Source organism: Phyllostomus discolor, chromosome 4, assembly GCF_004126475.2.
Source record: "Phyllostomus discolor isolate MPI-MPIP mPhyDis1 chromosome 4, mPhyDis1.pri.v3, whole genome shotgun sequence".
Taxonomy (NCBI): Eukaryota; Metazoa; Chordata; class Mammalia; order Chiroptera; family Phyllostomidae; genus Phyllostomus; species Phyllostomus discolor.
Genome location: NC_040906.2, coordinates 203091536 through 203118217, shown reverse-complemented (window position 1 = coordinate 203118217; position 26682 = coordinate 203091536). Strand labels below are relative to the sequence as shown.

Below are 26682 nucleotides of genomic sequence, written 5' to 3'. Positions count from 1 at the left end.
TGTCCCAGGCCTGCGGTGACTGGAGGTCACCCAGAGGGCACCTTTGTTTATAACCTGAGCCCCTTTCTCATTTATCTTCCACTGAGGATTCCCCAGTTGGATCCGTGACAGGTTCTGTGACATCACCTGTCAGCTAATAGAAACGCAGCCAGCCACCTGCCAGCAGAGATGGATGGGTTTTAGGTTACAGACTGACTAACTGAACGTGGAGCTTCCCGGTCCCGCCCCAGGGGCTCCGCCCAGGCAGGACTCCGCCCCCCGCCTCCCCTTGGTTTACAGGCTGCCCAGGCCGGCCGAGGCAGAAATTCCTGCCGCTGTTCATTTGAAGTCCACAAGCTTTCATAGTTTTATTATAATGAGATCCCTGCTGGCCCCTTAAAGATGCAAGTGCAGCCCAGCCTTGCCCGGGTCTCATCTGGGGTCTCATCCTTGGCTGACTTGCTGCAGTGGCTGGGAGACCGGGGGGACCTGCTCTCCGGGGCACGGCAGGGCCGGTCCACAGCGAAGGCACCGGCAGCCCCAAGGGCTGAGGGTCACTCCTCCCGGGGCTGACAGAGCTGGATTTCAGACCCCCACCAGCCACGCCAAGTCAGAACTGGGTTCAGACGGATGACTTCGAATGCTCCTGGAATACTACCAAGTGATCTAGAATTTAAGTTGGTTCAGTGACCGCTTAAAAAAATAACCTAGAATGCTTCTTAAGAATCTTAGTTTAGTTTGCCTGGATGTGCTGGTAAGGAATAAGCTACAAGTACGTGCCCATGGGAAAAACGGACTCCAGTGAACACACGTTTTGGCTGAAGATGAGGTTTTAAAAGTGTAGTACATGTGGGATCCTGATGTGGCGAAGTGTTGAAAATACGTTTTCTTCCTTCTTTGACAATAAATGTTTCAGAGACAAGTTCCTTAACGACAGCCCCAGACTCGGGGAGGGCCCCGCCCCACGGGCGCTGGGGCAGCGCCTGGCGTCCGGCCACGGAGCGGTGCCAGTAGCACGGACAGAGTGGAGGCTCGGGGAGCTCCCCTCCGCGGCTGCCTGCCTCCCAGGACTCAGCTCCGTGCAGACACGGGGAAGGACGGACGTGCAGACACGGGGAAGGACGGACGATCAGAAGTGCACCCGCAATCCAGGCTCTCTTGTGCAGTCACAGCGATGCTGCCGCCAGGAAGTGGCAGCTCAGAAAAAGGGGGCAGGCAGAGCCGACCATCAGGAGACCAGGCCTCCCCTTTCCGAGGGTCCCGGGCCTCAGCGGGGTGTCGGTGCCGACGCTGGCATGGCCTGGCAGGACCATTCTTCGCACGCCAGCTCTTTTCCGGCGAGTAAAATGCACTTTCGGATCTCTGCAGACTCACCTCACTGCTTGGGTCCCTACACCCCACTGGGTTTTTATTTTGGAAAAGTAGTTTCAGAGCTGTTCACAAGCAGCTTGTTTTACCCCGTGAATACAGTGTGAGATTTTAAAAACGGGATTCCAGTTTTTCAGGCACGCTGTGGCTGGCAAAGGCTTCGGATCTTCGAGGGTAGGGTCAGAGAGGGTTTCTACCTGTACCTACAGGCGACAGACCTCAGTCTGGGCACGTTCACTCCACGTATTCACGTGAGGCCCCTTGATCAGCGACCTGAGGTGTGAGCACTGCCCTCCAGAGGGCAGCGGAAGGAACTAAGACACAACGGCTCTCTCGGGCTCACAGACACCACCTTCCAGGTGTTAACATCTGCCGCATTACAAGGGCACTTCACACACAGGCAGGCGAGTGAGCTGGGGCAGCCCTCTCCCGCTCACCATTGCTGTGACCTTGGGTCAGTCACCTAGACTTTATGGGCCTTAGTTTTCGAACGCATTTTAAACCAGAGTCTGCATGCTCCGTCTGACGTGGAGATGCAGTGCCCAACACTCGGGACACTGACCCTGGCACACTGTCAGGGCTCAGAAAACCCCGGCGATGAGCTCTAACACGTCACCCCAGAGCCAGCCTGGGCGGCGGAGGCGGCAGGCACGACCAGCGCCGCCTCCCGTGCAGGACACGCGGGTAAGGAAGGACCACCCCAGAGCCTGGAAGCAGCGGAATCAGACAAGCTCAAGTCCAGCTGAACCTGAGAGAAGTCACCACCTAGAACAGGGATGACGCAAATTCCCTCCCACCTCCGATACTGTGTTTATCAAAACAGAATGCACTAGCTGCAGATTTTAAACACTAACAGGGAGCATGAGGGCTGGCAGGAGGGCCGGCAGAGGGCAGGGTCGCCAGCAGCGGCCTGGAGGGACAGGAGACAGGCAGGTATCAACCTGGATTTGTGTATGAGAGCTTAGGTGACCCGCCGTTATTCCGAACATGCCTGACCTCTTGACTGGACTACCGTGTCTTCACTATGACAGGCTGTTGAATTCCCTAAAGGTGACCACTTGCAGGGCAGGGATGTGACAACAAAGTCCAGAGTCCACTTCCTAGCGCGCAGGTCTGAGACTTCCTGATGGGCGCCCAGCAGGGAGGAGCCACCTGTCCCGCTGCAGGTGGGATTTCCCGGGGCACACCTGCCAGCACGGCCTCCTGGGCTGGTCCTTCGGACAGAGGCAGGTGGACTACTGCACCGTGCCTAGACGGTGAGTAACGGGATTCAGCTATGAATTCTGAAGTCTGCTTTGGCTAAATAAGGCAAACCTAAAGAGCGGTGCCTTCAAGGGGAAGACCAGAAAGGACACTACACCCACTGTGAGTCTCTCTTCCCCCTGACCCTGCCCATGGGGGGGCGCAGGTACACAGACAAAACAACTGCCCCTCCCTCTGCAGTGAGACCAAGACCCTGAAGAGGCCTCAGGGGCTCTTTCGGACCCCTGGGAGCGGGTGCGCCGTGGCGGTCCGGCCCCAGTCACCAGCAGAGGCTGCAGTGCCCCTGCTTACCAGGAGATGGCGGCTGCAGCTTGGGCTGCTTCTTGGTCTCCCCGGTGCTGAAGACTTCCGGCGGCGGCTCCTCCCCACGCTCCGTCTTGCACTCGAAGGCAAACAGGTACTGGATATACTGCTTTTTCAGGGAGCTGGCTGCACTGCTCGACGTGCCAACGTTCAGGTTGGTTGCCAGCTCACGCCACTTTTTGTTTTTATTAACCTAGCAAAAAAAAAAAAAAAAAAAAAGCAGGCTCGTTGGTTTGCAGCAAAGTAGCTTGTTTAAGGCCAGGAGACAAAAAAAGCACTTAATGTCTTGGTTTACTTTTTTTTTTTTCCGCTTGCCACTTTTAACTAATGCTCATTACTCCCACTCGGTAGTGCAAAGACAGCGTTTACTGTTACAAAGCCATTACGGAACCTGCTGATAGCTACATAAAACGCACCGCTCCTTGAGCTGCTTCTGCTTTCAAGGCCTCGCACGCTTCCACCGGCGCCGCTCGGAGCCGCATGTGCACACTCACGCACACACAGCCCCGTCCCACTTCTAAATTTTTTAAAAAGGGCGTCTAGTAACTACTTTAAAAACCAGTAACAGAGCTATTTGGCAAGTTGGGTGTTTCAGCCTTGATGTGAAAACCAGTGTTTCCTCCCAACAGCCACACGCCCCCAGAAGGATGGACCAGGCCGCGTCCACCCCCTCCCACGAGGCTTTCTTGTGGCGTCTGGCAAAGAGAATGAGGCCCCTGACCAAGGGACCCCGACTTCCAGGCCCAGCACAGGCCACCGTACCCGGCCGGGCTCCCGATCCACCAGCTGGATGGCCGCCAGGGCAGTCCCCTGGGGCTCCTGAAGGGGTGGGAACATGTGGGACTGTCAGGCCCCCCCTTACCCCCAGGCTGGAGAGAATACAGTGGCACAATCAGGAGAAAAAAAAATCCGGCATGTTATGTAAGGATGTCAGGCATTATGTCACCCTTGTGGTTCCCGCTGGGGAACAGCAGCATTGTGGAAGGTTCGACACATGAATGAAACACGAATACCTGCAACTACTTGGGGACTATTCTGCCCTCATACGTGTCCTGTGTTCAACAGCGTGCGGAAGGGTTAAGGGCACAAGTGGTTTTTAATGAAATGTTAAATTTTCGGATGCAAACTTTCTCACCAAGCTCTTTATGTCCATTTACGTAGCACTAAACGGTGCACGATAAACCGCCCAGCACTCACGGAAGTGCTCGGTGCGGCCCTCGGCACTCACGGCCGCCGGCAGCGGGCAGGCCCGTGCGACGCTGCGGAAACGGAGCGGAGAGCTGCCTGGGACGCCCTGACGTGCAAGCCGCTGAGCTGAGCTGTGCGTGGCTGCAGCAGCTGCTCCGAGCACACCCGGCGGTCACCAGACGGAGCCCGAGACGGCGTGTGGGCGACCAGGGCCAGGCGCTCACCACTGCATCGCAGGCGCACTCCGCCCGTCCGTACTAGCTAGGCCGGTGGCGGCTCTCTGGTAGACCCATGTGGTCATGCACGCAGCTGAGAGTCGAAGCGAGGTGTCTGGACAAACTGTGTACCTCTGTGATGGTGACCCCCCCAACCTGCTCAGTATCCTAGGGGTTCTAAAGACTCCACACGAGGGTTCTAGGTGCACAGGGGGGAGGCCGAGGGGTCTGGGTGCAGAAAGGAAAGGTCAGGGGTCTAAGTGCCGAGGAGACGTGTGCCTCTCGATTCTCCCCCCGCTGACCACCACTCACGCTTGGTGTGCGGTGTGTGATTTACCAGCGGATCACGCAGAGCCTTGACTCAAGCTCCACTTGTTTTAGCCGCAGGTCTCAGGGCCCCTGCGGGTGGGATGGCGCGCCTCGGAGAGAACAAAGGCCTCTCTCTCCTGCCACCCCCGGGTTGCGCAGCATGGAGACTGAGATCAGGTGAGACCTGTGAATCAGATGCCTCGCCCTGGACAGTTCGTGACCTGCGCCACCTGGGTGGAATGCAGCGCGCCTGCCTGCGTATCGGGCCACCAGGTGTCCACAGCGGCCCCCTTCACCGGTCTGGGTGGGAGCCCAGGTATTGACAGGTTTGAGTCACCTGGGTGGGAGACCAGGTGGCTCGGATGCCTGGCTGGGTCTGTGAACCGCTGCTGATGGGCGTGGGGGCGGGCGTTTTGGCTTCAGACCTGGCCTCCGCCACCTGCCCTAGGAGTCCTTGGGCCACAACACCAGTGCATTTTGTTAGTTTCCTCTGTCTCCTTCGGGGCTGCCGACTCCTGCGTTTTACAGGGACTTAGAGAGACAGAGGCCCTCACCCGCAAGGCGGGGAGCACCTGAGGGTCAGTGCCCTTCCTGTCCTCCCTGCAGGGATCTCCCATGCCCCCCAGACTTCACGCTAAGGGAGGGCTAGGACTCAGCGAGGAAAGTGTGGCCTAGAGGGTGCGACATCTCAGGGGGACGCGCCCTGAGAGGCCAGCCCAGGGCAGGCACCTGCACCACCCTGGGCACAAGCGCCTCCTGAAATCCTACGCCCCAGGCGCCACTTTGCCCACCCTCGACCCAGCCCTGTGCATAAGGACAGAGGTGACCCCCCCGTGGCCCAGGTGTCAGGGACCTGGTTTTACAAGTATGACTCGTTTTCTTGATTATTGCTCTGGACAGAGGGGAACAGTGAATCTTATTTATAGCTGACCCAGACAACTCATTTGGTCATTTGCAAAATATTTCTAGAGTATTTACTATGAAACCCAGCAGATGCCATAGAACTCTACAGCTGCCGTGGACCCTAAAGAGAAACCTAGCCCAGTGCCTCCTTGTACAGATGAGGACTGAGGCCCATATAAATGACCTCCTGATGTCACACTGAGTTGGCGGCAAAGACAGGGTCCCAATGAAGGTGACTTTCTCACAGGCTTAGCTTTATCTTCACGAGAAAACGACCTGAGCCTATATAGTCAAAGAAAGTTGCTGTAAGAGCTTAGGTAGAATGTCCCCCCATGCACCCATGCACCCATCCATCCACCCTTACCTGGGCCAAACCTCCGATCTCTTTGACGCAGACATAGAGTCGGAAGAGGTCCAGGGGCTTCTTGCCCACGGCAGGCAGGCTGGAGACCGGGGAGCCTCTCTCCTCCATGAAGTTAAGGTAGCGGTCGACCCACAGCTTTCTCTCCGGCTCGTTCCCCAGCTCATACACCTTGGTGATCTTTTCCCCGGTGGTGGAGGAGGAGCTGGACTTCTGGAGCCCAGAGGGGCATTTGGAGGGGGGGCACGAGGGGCAAGGGAAAGGGGAGAAGGTGAGAAAGAAGCAATGAGCTACCAAATACAGGAAGAGAAGCAATTTAAAAAACTACTACTATCACACAACAATTAGGAATGAAGGCTACTAGTTCAGGCACAAACTATACAGTTCTTAATTAAGAGTTTACTTCGACTCTAAACAAAGGCCCAAACTCCCCCTTCTATATACTTCAGAAACAAAAACCTCTTTTACGTTATTGATATAAGCATTGAATCCCAGAAGGCAAGATTCCAATGGCACCTCCGGCCATTTCTGACACTAACAGGGTGTTGGCTCACTGAAGGATCACAGTGAGCCTCACACTTCAAGGGTGATGTCATTACAGAGCCCCCCAGACTGTAGGGATGGACTCTCCTTTTCCTTGTCGAACTACGGATGGCTAATGTGTGTCGCCATTAAAACTCTGTCACACGGAGGAAGGGCAAACACGTGGAACCTGCCGAAAATAAGGGGCAGGTAGCAAACCACGGGACCCAGTGGCACGGGGCCGCGCTCACCCCCGAGTTTGTTTTGTGAGTGCACGGCGCTGGGTCACGACGGCCAGCTTTCCCTACTGAAGACGCCTGCGACTTCTCCACCCTCACCCTGGTGAGGCCCTAGTGCATAATCATTGTAACAGCTTTCTTACGTAACCACGTTTCAATCGTGAACACGTGCTATTCCGTACTCCCAGATAAACATGCAGTGACTCTTATACACATGTGTTTAGATGCCCGTGTGCTGACGTTCTAATTCTTGGTCTGCTCTTCTTCCAACTGTACTTGAGGCTACAATGTCAAGTCGCTCTTTCTGCACACCGGAAGCTCGCTATCTGAATTATGTGATGTGGGAAGGGAATGCTTTCAGTCCTAAACCGCCCAACTGCATAGTTTCCTTTTATGTCTCTGTATGTGTAACCATGTCCGTATACTTGTAATGATTTGTAACTCTGGGGTCACGATACAAAATCACTTCCAAATTCCCTATAAAGCTTTCCTCGGAACAGCAATGTACTTCGGTCAGTCATGTCTACTCACTAGATGATCCTTTGCAACATACAGCCATGATTTAGATGGAGTTTTTCTGAACTCTTCTGCATTAAATTTAGCTTAAAAGAATTTTAAACATATTGCTGAAATTTCGGGGGTTGAATAACATGACTGCCACTGACATCTGACTCTACCTTGCTTGCAGCAAGATGACCCCTAACAAAAACGGGGCCTGAGCAAGGAGCCTGGAAACAGACCCAGAGAGCCGCTGACTGGCAGCTTCTCTTCCAATCGACATGTACTTCTCCTGAGCTATGGTCACTGCAATTTTAGGCCTTCGGCTTTAGAAGTGTCGAGGCATGAAATCTGTACACCAAATATACAGAAACAGGTGATACGGTTGATGTAAACGAGAAAAATGTGGAGCGGTAGGGTAAAAAGTAGTGTGGTCTTTTAGAGTTCACATTGATGCTGAAGTTAAGCTGCACGTCGGTCATTTCAAAATCACTTTAGGTAAGAGCTTAGAAATGCAGGCAGGCACCCCTATTCTGTCGACGTGACCTTGTACGTTCCAGAATGTGGAGGACACCATGCAGACAGCTGTAACTTTTAAGCATTTATTTTCCTATTCTTATAGCTAAGGAAAAAGCTGTTCTAACATTTTATACCACAGTCTCATACCAAGACCATTTCAGGAGCTTAGTCATCATTAGTGCGGTAGTTATTATCAGGAGGTTTTTAATCCTAGTATTGAATTTTTTTTCCCTTTTTGGAGGTCCTCTAAAGAGAAAATGGAGCCAATGTTTTAAAATAAATGAAAACTTGAAGTAAGGGTATGGAGAAAAAAGCACTCTCCCCTAAAATCAATTAAAAAGCCCCAACCTCCCTCTTGTGTTTCGTTTGTGAAAAACTAAAAAAGTTTCAGATTCGATCTCAGGCAATCTGAAATTTCAGAGAAATAAAAGCGATCTTTTTGATGTAAAGGTACCCTCCCAACATCCCGAATGTAAGATCCGGCTGCCATTTCCGACCCAGTCCTCTCTAAACCCAGACCGGGAAGGGCTCTGGGAGAAGTAACTCAGGACCGAGGGATGAGGCCGAGAGGGCTTGTTCCTACTTGGGAAGGGAGTGGGTTCTCCTAACCTGAAGCAGGTCTCAGATTAGCTTGACTATACATGTTTCAACTCTTCCTACCTTTCTTTGTTAACTGAACTTAAGTTCAATGTCTGCACACCTCAATTTGTTCTCTTAAAATTAGAAATGCTTCATGAAGACCCTAGTTTGTAACAGCCTCGTCTTATTTTTCATAGATCTTAGAGCCTCACGAAAGCACTTTCATGACGCCACAATGCAGGAAAACGCACCCGGAGGAAAGGAACGGGTCTGGACCCCGTTCCTGCCTTAGGTCCTGGGACACGCTCCGAGACGCCTGCTCCCTCACCTTGGTTACGCTGCAGGCTCACCTACCCGTGGTGGCCGTGCTCACGCAGTGTGGGAAAGTCCACGCTTTGCAAGGGGCTGTCCGTCTGCCCTTCACTCTCCCGACTCGGCTTTAGGTGCCTGCGGACTCGGAACCACCAGCAGTGACTGCACACGGACGGTGCTCGGTGGGTGTTTGTTCCACGAGGGAATACTCATGTGGACAAAAAGGTCTGGGAAGCCTGGCTCCGCCCGAGTGAGAATTAATGGCTGATTAAAATGTCTCACTGAAAGGGTTTCTGTGAGCAGGGTGCCAAGTGAGTGTGGACACTATCCGGTCAGACTGAAGCTGGGACGGGATGGGGCCCACAGCCCCCACTTCACTCCCGGCCTCAAGGCCCGCCTCCCAGCTGGCCACCAAAGTCCATGCCTCGGCGTCCGGGGAGGGGAAAAGAACCAGGTGGAACCAAAGCCTCGGGAAACCAAGAGTACAGGCTTTGTGGCTGACCAGGCTCCACACAGACCCTTCTGCTCGGACGCTAGCCACGCCGGGACTTTTGGGTAAACATCATTACGCAGTCTGCCCACGGACAGCCGGTAAATTAACTGGCTCTGCGGAAAGGTGGGTTCACTCTGCGAGGTCGCCAGGACCAAGTGACACCGTTTCCGCATTGTAGAAAGCGTATCCTACTGCACGCAACCGCCGTGGAGGCGAGAGAAATGAATGGGGATCGCGGGAGAACCACAGCAAGACATATTACAGTGCCACAAATGTTTTCCTTGCATATAATTTAATTAAGTCTATAAGTACATCTTTCCTCAAGTCTTTTAGGCAGATTTACATTTTAGCAGTCTTTACCATATGCCTGGTAATATGTGTATGTGCGAATGTTTACTTTCATCTCAGAGTGTTTTGTGACAACACAGTGGCGTCCGCAGCGCACTGTGGAAGCACAGAAGGTCTTTCCCGCTTAGCCCACGCCTGCTATCAGACAGGCTTTATTAGGGGCACCGTGAGGGCGACTCTCAGTACAAACTGCAGTCAGTCTCAGACGGAGCAGGTCAGTATTCCTAAACTGATTATCCACAGGGATGTGATAGCAGAGGTAAGATGAGGTCCTTCGTTACAATATCCTTGGGTGCTTTCTGGGATCAGTGTCTCATTCAAGAGAATGGCTGTTTTCTCATCTAGAGCAATCCTTAACATCTCCCACCACCCAACGGCAGCTTCTCTTGTCTGTATCTATCACAGGAGCCAGAAGTTGGCTTATAAATTCTTAAACCGGCCCTGGCTACTGTGGCTCAGTGAACTGAGTGCTGGCCCATGAACCGAAAGGTTGCTGTTTCAGTTCCCAGCCAGGGCACACGCCTGGGTTGTAGCCAGGTCCCCAGCTGGGGGCGTGCGAGAGTGAACCGATCCGTGTGTCTCTCGCACACTGATGTTTTGTCTCTTTTTCTCCCCCCCTTTCCCTCTAAAAGTAAATAAATAAAATCTTAAAAAAAAAAACCCTCTTAAAATGGTTAGGGTACAGTAAGAAGTAATGTATGTAAAAATATTTAGAAAAAAGAAGGGTCATACGCGATTTTAAGTGTAATTGCATTATAATCAGAAAATAAAGTTAACAATTCAATTTGCTTTTTTCTTGTATTTAAGTAGAAAGTGGGGTGTTTGAAACTGTTAAAAAGTTAAAATACGACACATATCTCAACCACTCTCTATAACTCAGAAATCAGCAAGGTAGACTTTTCAACACATAGTCTACCAGTAGTCTTTGTTTGTAATAAATTTGGTCTTTATTATTATCTTGACGTTTTAAAGATTTTCAACCTCTAAAATTTCTCCCTCTGAGCCGACATACTAATGTTTTTTGAAAGTTATCATTTGAGTTCTACCTGTTAACTTGAGAGCATTACTAACTCGAAAATGCTTTTCTTAAGATAAGACAAAACAAACCAGGGTAGAGTGTGGGGATCCCGCCCCCCCCCGCCCCCCAATTTTGGATGCCTTCTGAGATTCAAAGCAAGTAACACACAGACTTCAAAATCGGGAGCTGCATTCTCCCTTCCCACTATTTCTTCTTAACCCATCATTCTAGAAGCATCGTTCACTTTATCTCAGTTGTTGCAAACACAAAACATGTCTACAGAGAAGGTAACAGTGAATATCTACCATTTCTTCCCCTGCAAAGGAAAACACCGGTTAGACTAGAGCGCCACATGAACTTTACACATATTTACTGGAACCACCAACTCTTTAGACCTTCAGCTCAACTGGCTTAAACCATCGAATGGGTGCAGGACAGCAGCCTCCTCCTGGGCTCTGACGAGGCTGCCGAGCTCTGCAGTTAGCGGCTCTCTGCACTTGCTCCTCCCGAGCCGCGCTCTCCGATACACCGGCTCACAGAAATGAGCGTGTGAATTAAGCTTTCTTGGCAAGTCATTGAACATTAAGGTTTTTTTTTAAAAGATCTTTTGATTCACTACATGAATGTAAAATAAAGGGCACTACAGTGCCATTCTTTCTTTCTTTTTTTTTTTGATGGCACAGAATTAATTTCTTTAGTAGGAAAACAAAGACTCTATGGGCAGAAGAATATAAAGGCTAAAAAATTCCCTTATTTACACATTTATCATTTTTTAAAATATAAATCATTTGGAAATCACACAATTTCAAGATGATTAGCAGTCCCATGCAGGATATAATTTTTCACCTCAAAGGAGTCTAATGTAGGCACACATTATTAACCTAAAAGTAACATTCCAAATAGTCACAGGCACTGACGTTTCCACAGCTTTTCTGTTAATTTCCAGTAAGTGGGTTGAAACAAGCAGGGCTGATATTATGCTGAATCGTACCCAGAGTATAATGTTTATATTTTTAGGTAACAGTTTTGAAATAAGATACTTCAGCTACAACAGCCCATGAAAGATTTGGGCCAAACGCCAAACTTGTCATTTACTCCATAGCTGCTTATTAGTTCCCACGTAAATAGAGAAGTACCTTGTGTTAAATTTCTTAAGTTTCTTAGGCACACAATGGATTAGACGTTTAAGCAAAGTCACTGTGTGGGGGAGTTTGGGCCCAGTAACACAACCGCACGCTCAGTACCCAGGTGCCTCCTTACAGCAGCGGTTTTGTGAACAGATCAACGTCTACGATGCACATCAATGTTACTCATTTTGTTACCGATATAATGATCAAGAATCCCTTTCACCGATAAATTACTGAACGAAAAGTCTTATACACAAATAAACAAGCAAGCATTCAAGTAGAATTAGTTAATTATCCAAAAAACCCCGACAAAAAATAAGAAAAGCACAAAAAACCAGAGCCACTTACAGGGCTTGACGGAGTCTTTGGCCAGCCTGGGCTGCTAATGCTATCACTCTCATCTCCGTGAAAGGAGGAGATGCTAGCAGAGCTGGGGGACATTGGGGAAGGGACTGGCAGGTTGCCGGGGGTTGGGGGCTGAGAAATACCCTGAGAGCTGTAGCTATCCTGTGGTGGAGGAATAAAAAAAAAAATGACAAAGGTAGGGCAAACTTTATTTAAAATAACAGAAAGTACATCCAGTTGAACAGACTAACTTTTATATATATATAATAGATATATATAAAACATGTACAAACAACACACACAGAAACACACACACATAAAGGTATTATAAAACAGCATTCTTAATTAGTATGATTTGGTAAGTTGGCTGGGTGCTGGATAAGGCCACGAAGCCACCATGCTTACTTCAAGCTTACATGGAATGCTAAGCATGGGTTACCCATTATGAAAGAAAGAACAACAACAAAAAAAAGCTGTTCACCTTATTTATCAAATAAGGCAGGAAAGCAAAATATTAAGTATGTTGTTTGTTGCTGAGGCGGCCAAAACAGGAAGCTATAAACTGAAGGCAGAGAAAATGGCTGCAAGAATCAAAACCAGGCAAGATTCCTTACTTCTCCCCACCCCCAAAGCCTCTCTCTCAGGTGGGTCTTGTCCCTCCACCCCTCTCCCGCAACCATGAGTTAATGCCGTAAGAACTAGTAACTTTCAGATCCACACCATGAGGGGGGTGGGGTGGGGAAAGAAAGACTACAAACGTGTTGCAGACAATGAAGGCATGCAGCAGGAAGAAACCAAACGGAAAACAACGTGTCGGCCAACACCAGCGACGCAAGAACACGGCAGCTGTAGCGAGGCAGCCCCCACACCGCGTGCAGAGGAGAGAGGAGATACCTTCGCCTTGCTCTCAGGCTGTGGGGTGCCTTCTTCCTTCCCGTCCGTTTTGAGAGGCAGGGGCAGCTTGGACTCGCCAGGAGACATCATATCTGCAAGACCCACAGATGCTAATCGAAAACAGGAGAAAGAGTTTAGGATTATACGTGTGACTCGTCAGGCTGAGCTCCCACTAACACAAGTTCTGGAGTGATGCGCGGGGTACCCCAATTTCCTTTGAAGGAAGAAAAGGAAAAAAAAAAGGTAACTCAGAGCATCCTGATTTCTGCAATCGAAATAGCATGACATTCTGGCGAGTCTTTGTCTTAAAAAGGGAAAAGCGATCGTCTACTCCAGACCCAAACCACCGAAAGTTGACTTACAGCAACACTGTTGGGTAGAGTAGGCGACGAGCGGCCATAAGCCCAATCTCTGAATTGTCCATCAGGCGTTGAAAGCGAACGTTGGCTGTGTGTATTTTTTTGCCTGGTGACTAGGGGATGTAGTGCTTTCTTAATTTCCTAAATTCACATAATCTACAGTTTGCAAAATCATCTGCACTTTACATTGTTTCATTTGAAAAATCTTAATCTGCTACCTGCGGCCTAGTCTCTAGTAATGGAAGACACCTAATTGTGACATAGAACTTCAAAGACAATGATCAAGAGTGAGCTGTGAAGGAAAGAATTTCTAATTACTTTGCAATGGGGCTGGTTTCCTTCCAGCCTGACGGGCGGTCCGCACACATTTGTTCAGTCCGCAGCAGAGCCCTAATGCCCGGGTCAGACACCCACACCAGCTCAAGGGTCAACCCAGCAACCCCGAGCAGAACTCATTTTCTATCTCGAGGCTCAAAAACTCAATCAACTTCACCTACACTTTAGAATGGAAGGGTCACCAAAGAACAAGTGATGTATACATACGTATTACAAATAAGAATAGACATTTTCAAGCGAAAAACATGGATTTTTTTTTTTTTTGTAGGAAGAGCCAGGCTACAGTGGAGAGCGAGTGCGGAACAACAGGGGATGACACCCAGGGGACGACAGCTGAGTTCCTGCGGAGGAGCCCCACCGAGCGTGCCGTCTGCACAGCACCAGGCTGGGAGTGTGGCGCCACACAGATGCGTGAGGCGAGGTGGAGGTGGGAGAGGAAGACGGAGAGAACCGTGAGCCTCGGAAGTGAGCGGACACCAGAAAACACTCTGCCTCAAAATGGCATAAACCTGAGGTTTCGCGGCTGGGACCCAGCTTACACCCTGCAAGCGAGAGTGCTGGTTTCAGCAAGGCAGCGCACGTGGGGCGCGATGTGCCAAAAACACAAAGAAAAAGGAAGCTGTAGAAAAGGCTCCACAGATTGCCCACTACAAAACGATTATTGCACATATTCGTGTATTACTATGTTTTAGAAAATAATTAGTTTTAATTACAGCAGTGAGAGAGTGAGCAGGGCTCTGGCGAATTAGCTGGCAAGCTCCGCGGTGCTAATTTGCTAATATCGTTAGCATCACTGCAGGTTGAGACCAGAGGTCCTGCCAAAAAAGCCTGCCCTGCCACGTGCCCGTGAGTTTACATGGGCACGCTCCATGGTGCGCCCTGAAACGCCTGTTTTCCAGTGGCTTGTTTTTCAAAGCCCATTTGCAGCCCAGTCAGCCCTTGAAGTCATCACCACACACACAAATCATAATTGGGATGTTTTTCTTTTTTTTTTTTTTTTTCAAATTACTTTCAATACTTAGACTTTAAGAACTGGAACAAAAAGCTTTTTCAAGTGATGCAGCTGCAGAGAAAAATCTATTGGGATCAGCTAAAAACGCTGTTATTTTTGTGAATGTGTGAAACCTCAAAAAAGCAGCTGAGAGATATTCCACGAAGAAGCCTGCCTTGTTGCTTTCTGGCGGTTTTATCTCTGTGGTCTGGCGAGATAGGAGTTGGTAAATCTGTACATTAAGAAAGACCCTTTTTATAAGAATATGGAGGGGGGAAGGCAGGACAAGCATGGAAAAAGAGTCTTATTTATGAAAGGCCACATGTCCTTGCTAGTTATTCACAGAGTGGGTTCGAAGGAACGACAGCCACACAATTCCAGAGAAAGCAGCAAAGTCATGAACACATGGTTTCTGTTAAGTTCTTCTTCCCCAAAGGTTGTAACAAATAGTTTTGTTGGTATCTATAATATTTTATGCCTGTTATTTAAAACAATAAAAAGTAGTGGTACCTTTATTTATACATAAAATGTGTTAATGTACACAAAAGCAATTTTGAAGTAAAAGGAGCTAGCTAGGTCAATATGCATTCTGATAATTAATGACAATAACTTAAAAATCAGACTTAGATAAATACAAGCATAACTACTGATTTAAAATTCTCTAAGCTTCTTCATTTAAAATATATAAAATGTTATATATTTTAAAATGGGCATTTGTGTTATGCAAATGTGAAAACTGTCAAATGAGCATTGCTCTATTATTTTGAGAAATAAATAAGGGTAGGAAGTAGAGAAACAGTTTTGTTCAGTACTCCTGCCTTACAATGTAAATTTTATCCTACTAAAGGGACCATTAAGGTCTTTCCTGGCTGTGGCTTTTATTATTCTTCTGTTGAAATGCTGATTTCTGACTTCTTAGTAGAATTCTCAGTGAATCATGCAAAGAGCCACATGCCTCCCAGGGCAATGGTACTCCAGGGGCACCGTTTTCTTCCCCTTTCCCAGGCAAGAAAGGCCACCACTATTACAAGGATGTGTTAAATCAAGGCGCCCGAGTCCAGCAGGTAACGCTCAGACATAAAAGGGGTAGGAAGGGACCTGTGTGTGTGGACTGCGGTGAAGCGCTGTAAACACGTTGCCAGCACTCGCCTCTGGCTTTATGGTCGAAATTTAAGAGCCAGAAGGATTTCTTAAAGTGAGTGTGGGTCAAGGTCCTAAGGCAGCTATTTCACCCTGGATTTAATGTATTCAAAAACAACATAAAGAACATATGCTGCGCGTAAAAGTGAACTTAAACATTCATTCCTGCCCTCTCAACTTCCTTTCTCGGTCTCCTTGCAAGGCTGCAAAACCATTCCCAGAAGGTGGTAAAATAGGACCAGAAACGCACAAACAGTTCTCTCCTTTCCGTGATAAGTGATATGCCATACTTTGCAAAATATTTTACTCCCTGTTTTCGAAAACACCAAAGGGCCTATCTATGTGTATTCATCTGCAGGTATTCATGACTATTTCTATATGGGGCACATATATAAACAACAGTTAACACACTGCGTCTGAGAAGAGCGCACGAGAAACATGTCTCTACTGAGACCAGCAAAGCCTTGAAAGAACTCCCTGAAACTTCCCGAGGCCGATGCCCCTCCACAAGGTGTGCAAGGGCGGCGCAGGACCCCGTCCTGTCGCCCCCCGCCCTCCCCCGGAAGCGCGCCCTGAGCAAAACCACCGTGCCCGCCCACCTCGCGGGAAGCCGCCCTTCCTCCCGTGAGATGGACCTGATCGCGAGAGAGCCCCAGCCACCTGCTCGGTGCAGCTCAGCGTACGTTTTCACCAGCTTAAGATACACGGCTTTCACAACTTATCAAATCTTTTGTATTTCTTGGGAGGGGGGCAGCCATTCACCTAAAATCACTGCTTTAAAGCCAGTGAACGGAATCAACGATAGCTATAAACTACCTACACAACCACTAGCCACGGTGCTCGAGACCCGAAACTCCCTTTGGGAAGGGACCTGAAATCTCAAGACAGAAGCCGGAGTCTGCTAGCAATACAGATTCCCACCCTTGTCCCCCCACCCCGAAATTCTGAGGGGCGCCCGGGAATCTAGTTTTAAGGAGCCTTTCAGGGGACTTTGCAAGGCCGTTCTCGATTTCTGAGGAAGGCCGAAGGAACCGCGGAGGCTGTGGGCGAGTGGCTGCCTTTCCCCTTAGGCAGGGCGGACGGAGCTAGCCCACCCTGCCCTAGGAGCACTTGGGCAGGGGCGCTTCGGCTCGAGCTGGGAGACCATTCCTGGAATCTCGGAACCATGCTCCGTGGCTCACTTCCGGTCCGCAGGCTCTGCTGCCGGAAGTGCCTACACGCGCCGGGGAACGCACACCCCCACACGCCAGGCCTACTTCCGGCCTACTTCCGGGACTTGGTTGTCTTCCTTAGGACAGTGGGTTTGTGCAGGCTAAGGAATGTTGCATGGCTGAAGGCTATTACAAAACGGAACACAAGCCATGCAAGCAACGCCACTGGTATTATGTAAGGGTGTATCAAACAGGGTTATCCGTCACTTACAATTTTGCTCAGAGTAATCCATACTTCTAATCTTTTAGTTCAAATACTTTTTAAAAAACAGCTCCCTTGGAGAAAAATTCCCCACTGCTCCCCATCCCACCATCCCAGTATCTTCAGTGAAGAAACGGTTGTCACATTCATACGCACACCGACTGCATTTAAATAATTACTTGCTCACTGAGGCCCGGAACAATTTGTCACCGCCCAGAAGGGCTTTAGTGGCCCCGCTCACCGTCGGCAGCACAACGGCCTGAACTCGGCCTGAACTCGGCAAAGCGGCTATGGAGCGCCGGTGGGCTCGGCTGCTCAGTGAGCGCCAGAGAATCCCGCCGCCACCCGGGCCAATGCTATCTGCGCTGTCTCCGCGGTCTCCAAAAGCGTCCTCGATGGAGACGCTGCTTTGCGACTACAACTGGGGAGTTACGTCCATGGGTACAAACCAGGCAGACTGATGGGATGGAGATCCAAGCCTTGTCTGGCCCATCTCTAGAAAAGGGGGTGTGCGTCTTCAGACCCCAACGCTCTGCGGGCGCTCACCGCATCGTGCGGGCCGGGGCCATTCCCGTTTCCCCAGAGCCTGCCCCCCTAGTGCTGGCAGACAGGAGTGCGCCCATCCATAGGGGACGGTGAACGCTACATTGTCAATATTCCTCGGATGTGCTGGATGATTACTTCCTATCAGGTAGCCCTTGACTTAATAAAGCTGAAATAAAATCACATGAATGTGTAGAAAAAAAATGGATAAATGTTAAAATTATTAAAAATTCAATATTTCAAAATGCACAATGCAATAAAAAATATATATACACTGCTAGCCTGTACAAAAGCCTGTGAGGATAAATGGCCTTTCATGGAACAGATTACCTCGTATGAAATAACGAATAACTGAATTATCTGAAAAATAGTGAAAAAAAAAAACCCCTCTCTGTGAATCTCCATTAAATTGGTTGTTCCTTAGGAATACATAAATCTTCCCGGGCAGGGCAGGGTGCCATCTATTTGTTGTTGGTTCGTTCTGCGGCTCTGGAGTCCAAAGGAAAAGGGGAAAAATGAGTGCTGCTAATAGTAGGTGAGAATTTATTGTGTAGTTTCAACGCTTTGAAGTAATTTTATTTCAGCAAGCCAGACAAAACCCATAATGTCATAACCCAAAGCCCCTGTTACCCGGGACAGTGGGGAAGCTGCCAGCTCACAGGCTGTTGAGCAGAGCTTTGCACTTTTCGCTGCAAATGTAAGGCGGCCACCTCCCCAGGAGGAGGGACTGCCTGCCTGACACCAGGAAGGGCCATTTGTTTACTTAAAAACTCTCACTTTCACGAGTGGTTTCTATTGTTTCCTCTTCCACAGACTTTTCAGGGGAAGTAATCGGGGAAAGGCACTACACTAAATTAGACCCCAGACACCAAGGACTCGGGGGCTCAGGCAGGAAGCAAGCCCAGCTGCCCGCTGGCTGCTCGGCCAGACCGAGGTACAATAGCTGCGGGCGGCCTTTCCCAGAGGGAGAGGCAGAGGTCAGGAAGGCAGCGAGAGGCGGAGGAAATGAGAAGATGCGACCAGAGGAGGCCAGGCCTCCACCTCCTCGACATTCTCCTCGCGTGTTGGAAAGCATCGCGGGGCGCCCAACGGCTGCTCCAGCTCTGGACTGACTACGGGGACGACCCCCGCCCCAAACGGCATTGCTCAGGCTCACGCTCGCGGGTCACAGACTGAGTTACGCAGCGTTCTTCCAGTTAGAGGGCAGCACTCACGGTCTCTAGGTGGGTGGGGGGCTCCGAGAGGCGGTTCGGGGCCTAAGGGGTCTGAGAACATGGTGTGTTTGCATGTTTTGGACATTCTTAATATTGCCACAAACTGACAGAATTCTCCCACCGCACTGATCAGATGGGATTTGGTAAGAAAGCAACTGAGGGCATCAAGTGGGCTGAAAAATTTAAACATAATGAAAAATTTAAGACAGTTCATTAATATATAATTTCTCAACAGAGACAATCGACAAAGAGCATATTTTCATGGAGACACTTAAAGGTGAGTTTCCCTAAATGAAAAAAATACTTCAGCCTCTGTGCTCATTCTGGCCTTTAATCATTTCACCTGGAAATAGGACTTTAAAACGTACCTCCAGCACTATCAAACGGAGAACGCAGGTTTTGTCACGGGTCCCCCAGCAGTCGCCTAATGACCCCCGGAAGAACTGAGTGTATATATTTAGCAAGCCATCTCCAATGACATTTGAAATATGCCGACACATTATACACAGAATGGATAAAAGTAATTTATATAAAATATGACCCTTAAGTCTTAAAACAGCTAAAGAGACTGAGCAAATTTCCAAGAAGCAGAGGAGTAGTATTCTCCCCTTTCACCAATGACCTGAGGCTGGAGTGGGGTTTCGAACAGCCGGAGGTGCAGGCCTAGGGTGGAGGGCGGGGGCGGGCAGCCGCGGGAGCCTGGGGCCACCAGGGTTACCTGTGGAGCTGTTCACCATGTTGGGCGTCATGCTGTAGGGCGGCGCCTGGGTGTTCATCAGCCCAGAGCTGTTGTTCATGGGCTGGCTGTAGGGAGAGCTGGAAGCCACGAGTCCACTCGGATTCATGCCCGGAAAGCTGCCTTGCCTGTATGGAGAGAAAGCACACGTGTCCGTACACTGGCTGCGTACACCGGCGGCGGTCTGCCCTGGCAGCCATTTCTCATAATGCGTTTGTGCACGGGGTGGGGCTATTACTTTTCGTGTTTGCTTGAAGTAATTTATGTCCTGGAGAGAGAGGCTGAACTCTATTGCCAAGTAAATTACTTAATGCGCTATGTAAAAATTCCAAATAATATAAATTCCACAAATAAATTCCACATTTTCAAGCTTGTCAAGATTTATATAGAGAAATATAAGCAAAAAAAGGGGATACTTGAAATAAGAACAGGAATTACAAAAGCAAGCAAAATTAACTCCTAGCATTTAAAAAGATCTGACTATTAACATCACTTAGTACCCTCACATCCATAAACAGAAGTCAAGAGATGAAAAACAAATAAGCAGTGTGGGTATGTTATTTAAAAAAAACTCTTTGACCTAAGTTTTCTAATAAAACATTTCCAAAACTCCCCTCGGCCTTACTACACAACATTCTGGAATTAGGTGCTATTAAAAACACGCCAATCTCCCTGCATTAAAAGTCACACAGTGAACGTCAGACTTCTGTTTCTCGGGACAAGGAGGGTGGGAGGTCAGACTGGCTGCGAGTGTCCCTAAGGGGCTCAGGTTCTGCTAGGCCCGCCCCTCCCCCACTGCCCTGCAGGTTCGAGAACTTATCTTTTTGGTGACTCAGTTTGGTTAGTTTTGTGTCTACCCTCTTGAGACAAACCTCTTCACTGCTGCAAAGCAGCAAAAGGTGTTTGTTCTTGGATGTGAAGGAGATAAATGTCTCCCAGTGTCATTTCTCTAACTGCAGGTAATTGGTGGGGGGTGGGGGAGGGGGATTTTAATGGCGAGGTGGTTTAATTCTCCCAGAAAACTTACAGCAGAGAAAGTTGGCAGCAATGTGGCAAAATCTTTAAAAGACTCCAAACTGGAGTCAAGCTTTTCTTCATACAGTACCTTCAAAAAACTTCTCAAAGATCTGGCCACTACTATTTACTTTTAGGGCTAAAGCTAACAGGAAAAATAAAAATCCACTTTGCCTGTCTGTTCCAAATTAATTATGATTTATCACCCCCTCTACTTCCATTAAATTGTCATTTGTTGGCTCTTAATGTATAATAGTAAAAAATTTTTAAAGGTTCTTCAGGAGATTAACATAAGTCATTAATAAAGGACAAAACAACATGCTAGTCTTCTGAGGTGCAGCTCTCTGCCGTGCACTCAAGTTGCTGGCTTGTAGAAAAAGTTCCAACACGCTCCATTGGAAAATTCAAAGTATTAAAGGTGTGTTTTTTTCCTTTCTTTTAAATATTATTTAAACCATTCAGAGAAATTCTGTACAAACTAACACTTGATGATGGCCTGGAAAGAACATTCTAGAAGGCTGAAAGACTAACGGTGTAAGTGTGGCTCTGGGAGAAAGGAGCCGTGAGTGCCCAGCTCGCTGAGGTTCCACGTGGCATGACGACTCCCTGCTGAGTCAGTGTCGCAGCGCCCGCAGCAGTTCATAAAGAGCAGGCCCGAGGTCACCCCCTGGCTTCCCGGTCACCTCTCCGCCAGCCCACGCCTCGAAAGATCCTGCCCGGCAGCTACAGACACATTCCCGGGTGGTTAGGGTCTTAACATCGGCATGTAGGCAGCTGGCACTAACTCCTGAATATCTCAGGTTCCTCTGAGCTGTTTTTGTTCAAACAAAAGCAAGTTGAGCACTCATGTAACTGTTTCAGAAGAGGAGACAAGTGGGCCCTGTTGGGGCAGTTCTCGAGCCTTGCTGACGGATAAACCACAGGGAGAGCATCCCTAACGGAGAACAGGCTGTATTCTGGAGACTACTTTTAAGGCACTGATCGCCCCCCCAACCCCAGCCAACTCGGACCTGTCCTTCCGCGAGACCCAGACCAGGCCACCTTTTCTATGCAGTCCGTCTTCCCGCGCCCCCGGGGAGGCTCCGCCTTTTGCAGCAACCTGCACTTTCTTTTGCACATTCAAACAGTCTACACGCACGCCTTGGCTCTTTGAGGTGTACGCCTCCTAGGGGCGACTGAGCCCATGACCCAGCTACTAAAAAATACTCTAAATGAACGAACAGATAACAAAAGATGGCCCTATTTTCAAGCTTCCACCAAACTCAGTTTCACACACAGTGGAACACGCATATGAAGCTAAGGGCTCCTCCTGCACCCTGTTGTAACTCAGGAGGAGGATGAGAATCCGAACATAAAACCTAGCAGGCGGATGGTTAAGTGAAGGTACCTCAGAGGCCCCATCTAACCCCAATCTGTGAATTCTCCCCCAATCTGCACTGTCCATCTTCAGGCACAAGATAAAGAGTGCCTGCATTAGAGATTTAAAAAATACCCTTAAAATAACAAAAAATTAAAGAGTCAGCTGCCTGTTGCGTGCCAGTTGCTGGTTCCCACGGGCCTCAACTGAACTATGCCTACAGTTTTTAGGAGTCTGGTTAGAAAGCCAGGGGTCTCAAGTCTGTTACTAGCCACACTTCCCACTGTCACTGGGATGTGGGAGCGAACCTCTTTGGCTTCGGGGCCTCAGTTTTTACATGTGAACACGGAGGGACTGACGTTGACTTTAACATTAATACTTCCCCAAGTACGTACTCACAAATATGCCTGATACTTGATTTTTTAAACTCCTGGAGGAAGGTGGGTGGAATTATGCTCCCAAAGGAAGGAAAGATCAGAGAAGCCAAGTAACTTGCCTAGAGACACACAGCCAGTAAGTGGCAGAAACCGACTTCCCCGAGCCTGCTGTGAGCCCAGCGCCCTACACTTCGTTCTCCAGGGCCCCCGACACTGCGAGCACTTGCTGAGACCAGCGTGAGGCCCCACAGCAGCCGGCTGCAGACCTTTCCGTTTGCCTGCCGGACTCGTGTGCAGTCGGAGAAAGCCGACAAGTCAGAAGGGCGCTCGTTTCTTCCCGGAGGGCACCCTCCAGTGAGGCGGGCACCGTGAGAGGCCGTGGAGGTGAAGGAGTCAGCTCCCCGGACGCCCGCTCCCAGGAGGGAGCTCATCCTGTGCGCCCCAGGCCTCTGCGCTTCCGAGCGGCGCAGCAGCCAGAGGGAAACAAGGCCTCTCGGGAACGTGGGGCATGTGTGGGCCCGAGCACAGCATTCGGCCGCCCGTCTGAACGGGGGGGGGGGGGGGGGGGGGGGTGGAAGCAGCGGTCTCTCATCACCGCGGACGAAATCCTGCTCACCACTGCTCTGGAAACTACTGCCAAGACTGCTGGTAATTCTGAATAAGCAAGATGGGCTTCACACTAAAAAAGGGCTCTTGATGCATTCTGCTGAATTTGGGAAATTGAGACAACTGTTTGGGACAGGAGACGCAGGTGGCCGCCCCTGTGACCGAGCTGAGCACTCCCCCCTGTCCGCAGTGGCTAACTAACGCCAGAGGGTCTCTGCGGCTCCCAGCAACGGCCCCCTTCCTTGGGTGGGCTGAGCACCACTGCCAGGCGCGCGGCCCCCTCGGGAGGCGGCACGCACTCACCGGCTGCTAGCCCCTTCCGACCACAGCACCACGTGGAGCGCTCCCCGTGGAGTTCGGGGGCGAAGAAGTCCGCCACCAGCACTTCCTCTTTTTGAAGGGAACGGCAGCAGGCAGAACGAAGTAAAATCAGGCAAACACACGAACTGAACCAAGGAAACGCTTCCAACTGTAAACCCCTATGAAAAGGTAAGAGGTACCTGGAAGAGCAAAGTGCCTTAACCTTGACCTCTGGGTCTGTGAACCACTAGGCTACGGTTTCTAGTGGGTCTATGGGTGCGAACAGTCTTTGTTAAAACTACTGTCCCGATGCCACAGATTCCTAACTTGCAACAGCTGTGGCAATGAATGCCCGAGAGTACCGTGGGAGAGAATTTGATAAACATTAAAAAATAACGTTTCGTTGTGATGATGCTACTAAGGCAGCCACTGTACTGCGCCCCATGAGAGTGACCCTTAGGTGGTGCCCACACCCACAGCGTGCTGACCTCAGGGCCAGGCTCTCCGGGGCCAGATCTGCATGCAGCCAGGCACCAGTCCCTCCGTCCTGTCATTTAAACATGTAGTCCTGCAGCTGACCAGAGGAACTGTGTTTAAACTGCTCTTCAGTTGGGATGATATGCAACAGTTTACAGCCTGTCACTCAATGACAAAGCACAGGCTGTTTTTTGTTTTAGAGAGAGGGGATAGGAGGAAGGAGGAGGAGAGAAACATCAACATCGATGTGACAGAGCGAAACAATGATCGGCTGCCTTCTGTCCGTGCCCCGATAAGGGGCTGAACTGCAACCGAGACACGTGCCCAACTGGAAGTCCCACTGGTAACCTTCTGGTTTGCGGATGATGCCCAACCAAGGGAGCCACCCCAGACGGGGCAGAACACAGGTTATTTTAAACACGAGTACCTCAGAAGGGGGACTGCAAATGCATTTCCCGAAAGTGCTCCTTGCCCTGCTTCTCGGCCTACACACATGTACACACACGTGATTTTTTAATGGGTTCTCCTCTAGTCACTTTGGAGAGTTCTCAGACACCACACACTCATCTGCCTGCCAAGGGCTGGCTTTGGGGAAGAGCCAGAGGCAAACACCAGTGTCCAAGTGACCACTGCCAGGGCTCCACGCTGAAGACAGGAAGCGGAACACTGATTCCCACTGCAGTCTAGATCTCAGGATGAGATCTAGAACCCTCAGGATGAAATTCTCTAAATATCTTGTTTTTAAGTCAACTACAGAAAAATGAAAAATAAAGTGGTCCATACATGACTTTGGTGCTTTAAAAGAAATTTATAGATCATATTGGTTTAACAGTTACTACCATTGTTTGGTCAATGGTGACAGACAGGAAGTGGGAAATATGTATCTTGAAATGAATGGCTTTCTGCACACAAACAGGCCCAGCGGAGGGGGCCACACCCTGGGGACCGCTGAGAGCTCTCAACAGGCTGACCAGGGCCAGTCACTAGCAGCATCCGACAAAGGCCTGCACCAGAGTCTTTGCAGATCTACCAAATACAAAGAAATAAATACAAAGAAGCAGCTAAAATGGGAGACAAAGAAACAGACCCCAAATGAAAGAGCAAGAGAATTCTCCAGAAGAAGAGCTAGTTGAAAAGAGGCAAGCATTTACCAGATAGAAAGTTTGGAGTAATGATTATAAGGATACTCAACAGCATACAAAAAGACAAAGAAACCATAAAAAAGGACCAGTCAGAAATAAAGACTGCAATATCTTATACAAACAATACACTGGGAGGAATAAATAGTAGGTTAGATAAAGCAGAGGACTGCATCAGTCATCTGGAAGACAAGGTAGAAAAAAACATCCAGGCAGAGCAGCAAAAAGAAAAAAGAATTTTAAAAAATGAGGAGAGCTTAAGAAACATTTTGGATATGAAGTAGAACAATATCCACATCGTGGGAATGCCAGGAGAAGAGAGTGAGGAAGGGACTGAGAAGCTATTTGAAGAAATAATGACCAAAACTTCCCTAATCTGGTGAAAGAGAAAGACACAAGTCCAGGAAACTCAGAGTCCCAAACACGATGGATCCAGAGGCCTACACCAAGACACATCAGAATTAAAATGACAAGGCTTCAAGAAGAAAAGACAAGGCTAAGAGCCAGAAGAGAAGAGCAGGTAGTTACATACAAGGGAGCACCAATTAGCCTGTCATCTGATTACTCAACAGAAACATTTCAGGCCAGTAGGGAGTGGGCTGTGAACTAGTCAAGGTGACGAAAAGCAAGCATCTAATATAGCAACCAAAGCTACTTTACCCAGCAAGGCTATCATTTAAAATTGAAGGGGAAATAAGGAGCTTCCCAGACTAGAAAAAGCTAAAGGAGCTGTTAACACCAAACCAGAACTGCAACAAATATGAAAGGGCTCCTTTTAAGAAGAGAAAGAGAAAGAAAAAAAATGAGGAAAATAGTCTAACAATAAAATGGCACTAAATACATATCTATCAATAATCACTTTAAATGTAAATGGCTTAAATACTCTAAGCAAAAAACATAGGGTAGCTCAGTGGGTAAGAAAACAAGACCCATATATATGCTGCCTCCAAGAGACACATCTCAGATTGAAAGACATACACTAAAAGTAAAGGGATGGAAAAAGATACTTCATGCAAATGGAAAGGAAAAAAAAAAAAGCTGGCGCAGCAGTACTTACAGCTGACAAAATAGATTTTAAAACTAAGCCTATATAATAGATTTTAAAACTAAGGCTATACAATAAAAATAAAATTAAAAAGGAAAACTGTACTTGAACAATTAAAATAAAAATAAAATAAAAACAAACAAACAAACCCAAGGCTACAGTAAGAGACAAAGGAGGACACTACATAATGACAAAGGGAACAATCCAGTAAGAGGCTATAACCCTAGTAAACATTTACACACCCAACACAGGAGCACCTACATATGTAATGCAAATCTTGATGGAGATAAAGGGAGAGATCAAAAGAAATAAAGTCATAGTTGGGGACTTTAACTCCCCGTTGACTTCAGTGGGTAGATCTTCTAGCAGAAGATCAACAAGGAGATAGCGGCCTTAAACCACACACCAGGTCAAATGGGTTTAACTCATCTCTTCGGAGCATTTCTCCCCAAAGCAGCAGAATATACATGCCTTTCAAGTGCACATGGAATGTTTTCTAGGGTAGACCACATGTTAGGGCACAAAACAAGTCTCAATAAATTCAGGAACACTGAAATCACATCAAGCGTCTTTTCTGGCCACAATGCTATGAAACTAGAGATCGATCACAAGAAGAACACCAGAAAACACATGAAGACACAGAGAATAAATAACACGTTATTAAACCATGAATGGTCAACAATGAGATCAAGGAAGAAATCAACGGACTCCCTGAAATAAATGAAAATGAAAACACAACAATCTGAAATCTGTGGGACACTGGGAAAATAATCCTAAGAAGGGAAATTCATAGCATTACACGCCTACCTCAAAAAACAAGAAAAAACTCAAATAAACAATGTAATTTTACAC

General features: G+C 48.7%; 1 protein-coding gene across 1 annotated transcript in view; it reads right to left on the bottom strand.

Moving 5' to 3' along the window:
• ARID1B (AT-rich interaction domain 1B) overlaps positions 1–26682 on the bottom strand; it is a 395196-nt gene that overhangs the window by 19863 nt on the left and 348651 nt on the right. The window contains 5 exon segments of the mRNA XM_028508460.2: positions 2902–3106; positions 5893–6102; positions 11893–12051; positions 12784–12893; positions 19498–19643. Coding sequence (XP_028364261.2) covers positions 2902–3106; positions 5893–6102; positions 11893–12051; positions 12784–12893; positions 19498–19643 — 830 coding nt within the window.